At 40.3% G+C, this 8,997-nt stretch overlaps 2 protein-coding genes across 2 annotated transcripts in view; both read right to left on the bottom strand.

The window, feature by feature from the left end:
• LOC101468979 (NADH dehydrogenase [ubiquinone] iron-sulfur protein 8, mitochondrial) overlaps positions 1–606 on the bottom strand; it is a 16,719-nt gene extending 16,113 nt beyond the window's left edge. The window contains exon 1 of the mRNA XM_014407214.3: positions 472–606. The gene's annotated coding sequence lies outside the window, so the exon portion shown is untranslated. The remainder of the gene's footprint in view (positions 1–471) is intronic.
• Positions 607–4,706: 4,100 nt separating this feature from the next.
• LOC112434923 (tRNA (guanine(26)-N(2))-dimethyltransferase-like) lies at positions 4,707–8,135 on the bottom strand. Its single transcript, XM_024802690.2, has 4 exons — positions 8,036–8,135; positions 7,236–7,348; positions 5,064–5,212; positions 4,707–4,794 (listed from the first exon to the last, which is right to left on the bottom strand). The coding sequence occupies exons 1-4, from the start codon at positions 8,133–8,135 to the stop codon at positions 4,707–4,709; spliced, it is 450 nt and encodes a 149-aa protein (XP_024658458.2).
• Positions 8,136–8,997: the final 862 nt, after the last annotated feature.

Consider the following 8,997-nt stretch of genomic DNA (forward strand, 5'->3'; position numbering starts at 1 on the left):
GTAAGTTATGCCATATGAAACAATATGCATGCAAACGTTTATTAATCCTGTATTGTTACTTTCTAATATTAGATGTAATGTACAATGCAACATATCCTTTCTAGATTACATAACAATACCAACATTTGGAAATAAAAGTACTTCGGCAGAACGCGATAGTGACAGTGACTACTAAAACACACACGTCATGACAAATTGACAACCAACTTCCCATCATTTAATACACAATAAATACTAGCAGAGTTTAGGTTTGCCTTCCAAACGGAACGTAAGCGATTCTTGCTAAGCTCACCTGTTTCTTAAACTAAGCTAGCACTGAATAGCAGCCGATTTGTAGCGCACATTGTCAAGGACTTTTGCACATTTCCTTTTAGCTAAATTGCTGTATCTATATCCCATCTTATATTAACCGAGCATGACGCCAAGTCAACAATTCACTGTCATAAAACAACTTGGAAATTGTTTCTCTACCTTTAAGGTTTTTGAAATGACCGACACGTCGGTACTTGGCCTTCTGAACCACAACAGCGGACGATTTGAGGAACGGACCCGAGATTACAGGAAGTTACACGGGATGACGTCACGAATACGTTCGCAAAGACGAAATGCTGCCCTCATGAGGCGCTAGAGTGTAGGTGCACCTGACATTAGCGCTTCAGTTCTTACTGGCAAAAAGAAATTAGGTTCGTCAGACGTTTTTCTAGTCTGAGCACTACACAACCTCATTCACCCAAGCACTTTTTTATATGCTGTTTCTATGCGCCTTTTGTCTAAAGCATACGAGCAACATGGGGTTAGTATCTTGGCCAGGAATATTTGGCATGCAGACTGGGATCAAAACACTAACGTTCCGGTTAGATGACCTGCTCTTGCTCTACCACCTAAGCTACAACCACCCCTGTAATAATGCAAACAGAGTTGTGTTCCAGAGGACTACACATGGCTGCTGTTATTAGCGTTATTATCATTACTTTATTTTATTTAGAAGAAATAAATTATTTACAGCTTAAGTGGTTGAAATTCTGTTGTTCCCTTGGGACTACGTCATAAAGCTAATAAAGACAAAGTTTGTGGTAGAAACTTACCTACTGAAAAAAAGAAAAAAAAAAAAAAACAGTTAAGATAAATTAATAGTTCTAAAAGGTTTCTATAAGGTGAAGTCATCTGTTTGCTGGGAATACTGTGAGGTTCTGTGGACTGAGACTCAGATGGAGCAGAGGATTTATCCAGAGCAGCTCGCATAATTACAAACTTTTCCACCATAAGACCCTGAACTCTCTAAGTAACAGCTCATCTGTTGAGATGTACAGTGGGGCAAAGTATTTAGTCAGCCACCGATTGTGCAAGTTCCCCCACCTAAAATGATGACAGAGGTCAGTAATTTGCACCAGAGGTACACTTCAACTGTGAGAGACAGAATGTGAAAAAAAAAAATCCATGAATCCACATGGTAGGATTTGTAAAGAATTTATTGGTAAATCAGGGTGGAAAATAAGTATTTGGTCAATAACAAAAATACAACTCAATACTTTGTAACATAACCTTTGTTGGCAATAACAGAGGTCAAACGTTTACTATAGGTCTTTACCAGGTTTGCACACCCAGTAGCTGGTATTTTGGCCCATTCCTCCATGCAGATCTTCTCGAGAGCAGTGATGTTTTGGGGATGTCACCGAGCAACACGGACTTTCAACTCCCGCCACAGATTTTCTATGGGGTTGAGGTCTGGAGACTGGCTAGGCCACTCCAGGACTTTCAAATGCTTCTTACGGAGCCACTCCTTTGTTGCCCGGGCGGTGTGTTTTGGATCATTGTCATGTTGGAAGACCCAGCCTCGTCTCATCTTCAAAGTTCTCACTGATGGAAGGAGGTTTTGGCTCAAAATCTCACGATACATGGCCCCATTCATTCTGTCCTTAACACGGATCAGTCGTCCTGTCCCCTTGGCAGAAAAACAGCCCCATAGCATGATGTTTCCACCCCCACGCTTCACAGTAGGTATGGTGTTCTTGGGATGCAACTCAGTATTCTTCTTCCTCCAAACACGACGAGTTGAGTTTATACCAAAAAGTTCTACTTTGGTTTCATCTGACCACATGACATTCTCCCAATCCTCTGCTGTATCATCCATGTGCTCTCTGGCAAACTTCAGACGGGCCTGGACATGCACTGGCTTCAGCAGCGGAACACGTCTGGCACTGCGGGATTTGATTCCCTGCCGTTGTAGTGTGTTACTGATGGTGACCTTTGTTACTTTGGCCCCAGCTCTCTGCAGGTCATTCACCAGGTCCCCCCGTGTGGTTCTGGGATCTTTGCTCACCGTTCTCATGATCATTTTGACCCCACGGGATGAGATCTTGCGTGGAGCCCCAGATCGAGGGAGATTATCAGTGGTCTTATATGTCTTCCATTTTCTGATGATTGCTCCCACAGTTGATTTTTTCACACCAAGCTGCTTGCCCATTGTAGATTCACTCTTCCCAGTCTGGTGCAGGTCTACAATACTTTTCCTGGTGTCCTTCGAAAGCTCTTTGGTCTTGACCATGGCGGAGTTTGGAGTCTGACTGTTTGAGGCTGTGGACAGGTGTCTTTTATACAGATGATGAGTTCAAACAGGTGCCATTCATACAGGTAACGAGTGGGGGACAGAAAACCTTCTTACAGAAGACGTTACAGGTCTGTGAGAGCCAGAGATCTTCCTTGTTTGAGGTGACCAAATACTTATTTTCCACCCTGATTTACGTATAAATTCTTTACAAATCCTACCATGTGAATCCATGGATTTTTTTTTTCACATTCTGTCTCTCACAGTTGAAGTGTACCTCTGGTGCAAATTACTGACCTCTGTCATCATTTTAAGTGGAGGAACTTGCACAATCGGTGGCTGACTAAATACTTTTTTGCCCCACTGTATACAAACACCAACATTCAGATGAGCTTTGAATGAACCTTGTGTTATATGTGGTTCTTTACAAAAGAAAAAGAAAAATAATTCAGGCTTAAAATGTGCCATCTCATCAAGATCAAGTTTTTCAACATGTTACAGGAGTATATGTACTGGAAAAACCAATTAACACATCATCATGGACACAGTGTCATGGATCATTGACTTAAATATTTCATTTCATTTGTTAATTGCTATGTGAAAAAAATTACATGAAAATAATTCAGTGAAATTTTGAGAAAATTTCAAAGACTACTAAATGAAATGCAGTCTTCTGTCTCCCTCTAGTGGTGGTTAATCCACTAAGGCAATTTGGAAATCTAAAGCTAACATTTTAATGTCATGTCCAGTGTTGGTCAAGTTACTTGAAAAAAGTAATCAGTAACTAATTACTGATTACTTCCCCCCAAAAGTAATCCCGTTACTTTACTAATTACTTATTTTCAAAAGTAATTAATTACTTAGTTACTTAGTTACTTTTTAAAAACACGATTTACAACCTGAATAGGTGATAAAGCGATAGATCTTTCAGCCCAATTCTACTTTTTCTGCATAATCCATCATACAAAATGTAATCAAATGGAAAAGTCTCTTTTTAAAACTTTTATAGTTTTATTAATTTTAATCTTTTAACTTTATGCATCAAGCAAAAATGTAATTATATGCAACATTCTCTGACTGGAAGAAATTTGTTTAATATTTAAACCTATTTTCTGCACACTCCAGCACATAAAATATATATTTTTTTGTGTTTACACTCAGTCTTTCAAATAGATGCAAGTAAAGCACAGCAGAAAATAAATAAAGTCAAAGACTAGCGGTCCTTTTATGGAACGCCAGGACTGCCATAATGAATTAATTAAATACACCATTAAATAATTAATTAAATGTGTCAATAATTAATTAAAATTGGAATTAATTAATTAAATAAATAGGTATGACACATGTAATTAATTATTGACACATTTTATTAATTATTTATGTATTTCACATTTTAATTAATTGTTGCCACATTTAATTAATTATTTAATTATATATTTAATTAATTATTTATGTATTTCACATTTTAATTAATTATTGCCACATTTAATTAATTATTTAATGGTGTATTTAATTAATTCGTTATGGCAGTCCTGGCGTTCCATATATCCTTTTGCTCTATTTTCACCTGTAAAGCAGGAGTTGGGTAGGCGGAGGTTTACCTTGGTGCAGGTGTGCCGCAGCGGTCAGTGGAAGGATACGGCAGTTTCTCTGTGAATTTCCCATTACGTGGTAGCGCACTCGGAGCTTTCTTGGAAGTTTAGGGGTTTTTTTCGCTGTAAAAAGATGTTTTCTTCCCACGCACAATGCTAATGGACGCTAATGTTTTTGTCACTTTTTATGGAATCAAACTTAAAGTAAGGTCAGTACTATTTATTTAATTAATTAATTCCAATTTTAATTAATTATTGCCACATTTAATTAATTATTTAATGGTGTATTTAATTAATTCATTATGGCAGTCCTGGCGTTCCATACTCTGAACAGCAAACCTCACATTTAATAGTAAAGCATTTAGCCTAACGTATCCATCCATGGCTCCTTGAACTCAACCTTTTGATTGAGTTCAACCTAAGATTTTTACATCCAAAAAGAATGTTATTTTACAGAAACACCATAAACTGAGGACTTTATTTCAAGCCGCCAGTTCGCTGATGAGCACACCTCGACGGAACCATCACACACAGAACCTCATTAGAAGAAGCAGCAGAGTGTTTAGTGTTCACTGTTTTCCGTTGCTTGTTCTCCTGCCCATTCTCTGCAAGTGGAAAGCCCCGCAGCCGACACAGTTGTACACCAGCGCCTGCTTACTGCAACAAAGAGAGACGGGACTCAACTGCAGTGTCATATTGTGTTTCAATACTGAGCACATCAGTCATAATATCATCTTTTAGTGTCACGTACCCAGATTTCTATTATTCTATTAGCACTTTACTTTTACCCTCACAAATCCCCCTGCTGCTGTTACTTTGTGCATTTGTTCCTGCAATGACCCAGTTTCAGGATCATTCATCTTTCATCACACAGGATAGATCAGCCTTTGTTAGCAGACAGTGCGTGCGTGTGTGTGAGCGAGCACCTGGCTGAGTTTTTGACTGTAGCCTGTCCTGTGAAGACGCGGATGAAGACTCGAATGTAAAAGTCGACGCTGACGGACAGCAGGGGCTGGATGTATCGCTGGTACACTCCTGCCCTCTGGTCCAAACTGTGCAGGATGATACGCAGAGCCTGGAGTTCAAAGATGGAGAGAGGCACGTATTCAGCACTTTTTTTCTCTTGCTGTGAAAATCTGGAAAACATCTCGGATCTGTTTACAGGGATGTGAGGAAATTATGTTGGATAAGAAGTTTTATTCGGCTGCAGAGGGGTTTCTTTTTCATCAAATCAAATAGAATTTATGAGGTTTTTTTAATGATCCTTGCATTTATGTTCCATTACTGCCACTCACAGCTAGAGAAGGTGTGAATTCCACTACTGTGTGGAAAACTACTTGTGCTATATGCAGCATGAAATCAGATCATGATAGCACATGAGAAGGTGGGAAAAAGAAGAAAAGACCTTTATGAGAACACCACACATGTTCTGGCTGTGGTGCAAACACATTCACCAGTTGCTCTTTTCTTGTATTTCTGCCAAAGAAAATATTCAACACGAACGGCGTTGTCTACACGATGACTCTTTGGATGGTTGCCCAAGTATACTGTGTAATTTATTGTTATCCATCTGGATCCCACTGAGACAGCTGCATGTTTGACTTAGATGACTCGATAAGCCCTTCACCCTTATTTTAAAAAGCCACCTACAGTCTTCCTGTCTCATGTTTCCCTACAGGCAGGTAACAGTCGTGACTTTCACTCATCAAATAAGTGTAAAATTTATCCTTCTGCTTTTCAAACATGTAGAATTGTGTGGTATATATTTTATGTCTTTTACTTTTTTCTGTATTTTTTGCATATATTTTGTTATTTTACTAATATTTAATTTCAATCCAATTCATTTTTATTTATATAGTGCCAAATCACAACAACAGTGTCCTTATATTATAAAGGTAAAGACCCTGCAATAATACAGAGAAAACTCACAAATCTGACAAAACATGAGAAAGCACTTAGTGATGGTGGGAAAGAAAAACTCCCTTTTAACAGGAAGAAACCTCCAGCAGAACCAGGCTCAGGGAGGGGCGGAGCCATCTGCTGTGACCCGTTGGGATGAGGGGAGGGAGACGAGACAAAGGCATACTGTGAACGTGATCCAAAGATTAATCAATTACTAATAATTAAACACATAATGAGTTTAGAAGAAACACCCAGTGGATCAGGGGAAGCACCGAGCAGCCAAGGCCTATTGCTGCATATATAAGGGAGGATTCGGGGTCACCTGATCCAACCCTAACTTTATCCCTTATCAAAAAGGAAAGTTTTAAGCCTAATCTTAAAGGTAGAGAGTGTTTGTCTCCCAAATCTCAACAGGAAAGGGAGCCACAAGTAAGCCTGCAGTCTGAGAGTGAAGTTATCTACTGGGGTGATACAGTACTCTGAGGTTTTTAAGATAAGATGGGGGATGATTATTAAAGATCTTTTATGTCCTGGATTTAACAGGGAGCCAGTGAAGAGAAGCCAAAATAGGAGAAATATGCTCTTCCTTTCTAGTCCCTGTCAGTACTCTCGCTGCATCATTTTGGATCAACTGAAGGCTTTTCAGGGAGTTTTCTAATTACATGTAATAAAACAGTCAATTCTGAGTCTCTCATCCCGAAACTGACTCCAACATCTTGGACTGCAGCTGGTGACGGCTGTCCCGGTGATCCGTTACTAGCCGGAGGTCCAACTTATACTGTACCTGAAGCAAGTGCAGGCTTGATGCCTTCAGGTTGAACAGAAAGTAGAGTCACCATCTGCGGTCCAAAATGGAGGAGCTGGAGATGATCCACAAGAAGAGGAACTTCTGGAGAGGTAGCCAATCATTGCTCTGCTATTTCTTTTCCCAAAGTGTGCACACTGAAGGATTATAACCTCAGACAATCGCAACAAGAATAAAATATCATTTGTTTTTGACGTCACGAAAACTCACTTGGCTAAATTGAACGTACGATTACTTACAGCGTCACCGTCTCACTCAGATACATTCTGCATGCTTACACACTAATGCAAACATGACTGTGCATGTACTGCAATGTGTCATTTTCACATTTCTGAGAGTGAGCCAGAGTGTGGAGAGTGTGTTTGTTTGTGTGTATACTCTGTATACTCACCATTTCATGACAATATTTGGCTTTGATGGAGACTGAACCGTATTTGCTGTAGCAAGTTTCTCCACTGTTTCCTGCCATCACCGCCATGTCTGTACAGGTTATACATAAAAGACCTGAGAGGGGGGGGAGAGAAGACGAGAAATCTAAAAGACTGAAATTTATAAACCTGCAGTGGCAGCTTAACCGTGTAGATTAGACATCATACATATACACAAAAAGAGACACACACACACACACACACACACACACACACACACACTATTCTCTGCTTTGTGACAAACAAAGTGATTTTGACACTTAAAGTGGATCAAACCAAACAAGAATTATTTCACTAACAATCTCTCGCCCACTTCTGATCAGCTGCCAAACTGATTTTATGGTGAATTTTGAAAAGTAATCTGAATTCACTTCAGATGAAACGCAGTGTTGAAAACAGCTCCGTGTGGTGTCAGCTTCTACCTCCATTATTGGGCTACATACAACAGGCCATTAAGCTGGCAAGGAGCACTTGACCGAGCTCCTTAGAGTACGATCTTTACTTTAGAATATAAAGCACCTAGAGGTGGCTGTTGTTGTGATTTGTTGCTATAAAAATCACATTTAATTGAAACTTTCAGCCAGTTAACATTTAGTCTATCACACACATGCACCATGCTGTTGGCTTTTTAAAAGACTGCATACATGCATGTGTCAGCAGCCTCTGCACTAGTTGAATACTTGCAGTTACAACAGTGATCTGAAACTTTCCACATCCCTGACAGTGATGAAACCTAGAGGAGCTGCTACGGTGAACTACCCACCTCCTTCACTGACAGACTGAACGGCAGCATCCAGGAAAGAGGCCGGGCTACCGTAGGGATCCAGATCAATGACGTCATAGCGATCCTTCTTCGCTCGCATGTCATACACAGGGGTGGCTGTAGCTCAGGTGGCAGAGCAGGTCAGCCACTAATCAGAAGGTCGGTGGTTCGATCCCAGGCTGCATCCTGGCTGCATGCCAAATATCCTTGGGCAAGATACTAACCCCATGTTTGCCTACTGGTGGTGGTCAGAGGGCCCGGAGGCGCCTGTGTCCGGCAGCCTCGCCTCTGTCAATGTAGCTTGCTATCGCCAGTGTGTGAATGGGTGAATGACTGAATGTAGTGTAAAGCGCTTTGGGGTCCTATGGACTAGAAAAGCGCTATACAAATGTAGGCCATTTACCATACATCAGCATGCTGTGTTTAAAACCCGGGAGAGAAATTTTTATTTATTTATTTTAAATGGTCAAAGGTCAAAAGTGAAGAACAATGAAACAAGAAGTATGGGGGGAAAGAAGATGGTACTGAACAGTGGAGCTGATAAAAGTGGGAAGTAAAGCAGAGGAAACATGCTGACTAGTCATACCTGGCATCTCTGCAGCTGGCGTGGAGCAGGTGGCTCACTCCGTTGTACTGGGCATTCCTGGCGATCAGAGCCGCCGCCTTAGCAGGGAAGATGTGAGTGAAGTTGCCCCCCCCACCTTCTTCAAATCCAACAAAAGTGGTATCAAACGTTTGTGCTGGTTTGTGCTGCAAAAATTTTCGTTTGTGCTGCCTCTGTTTTAAAGATATTAATGAAAATGTAAAGGTCAAAAGGTCAACCAGCCCCCCCACATTACCCAAATCAAACAAAATTGATGTTAAACGTTTGTGCTACGTTTGTGCTGGTTTGTGCTGCACAAATTTTTGTTTGTGCCGCTATTATTTTAAAGATATTAACAAAAATTTTTAGAGGTCAACCA

The sequence above is a fragment of the Maylandia zebra genome, linkage group LG6, assembly GCF_041146795.1.
Source record: "Maylandia zebra isolate NMK-2024a linkage group LG6, Mzebra_GT3a, whole genome shotgun sequence".
In the NCBI taxonomy this organism is placed as follows: domain Eukaryota; kingdom Metazoa; phylum Chordata; class Actinopteri; order Cichliformes; family Cichlidae; genus Maylandia; species Maylandia zebra.

Coding starts and splice junctions, on each gene's coding strand:
- LOC112434923 (XM_024802690.2), bottom strand. CDS start 8,135: ATGCGAGCGAAGAAGGATCGCTATGACGTCATTGATCTGGATCCCTAC. Junction 5,213..7,235: donor CCAAATATTGTCATGAAATG/GTGAGTATACAG, acceptor TTTGAACTCCAG/GCTCTGCGTATCATCCTGCA. Junction 4,795..5,063: donor ACAGTCAAAAACTCAGCCAG/GTGCTCGCTCAC, acceptor TCTTTGTTGCAG/TAAGCAGGCGCTGGTGTACA.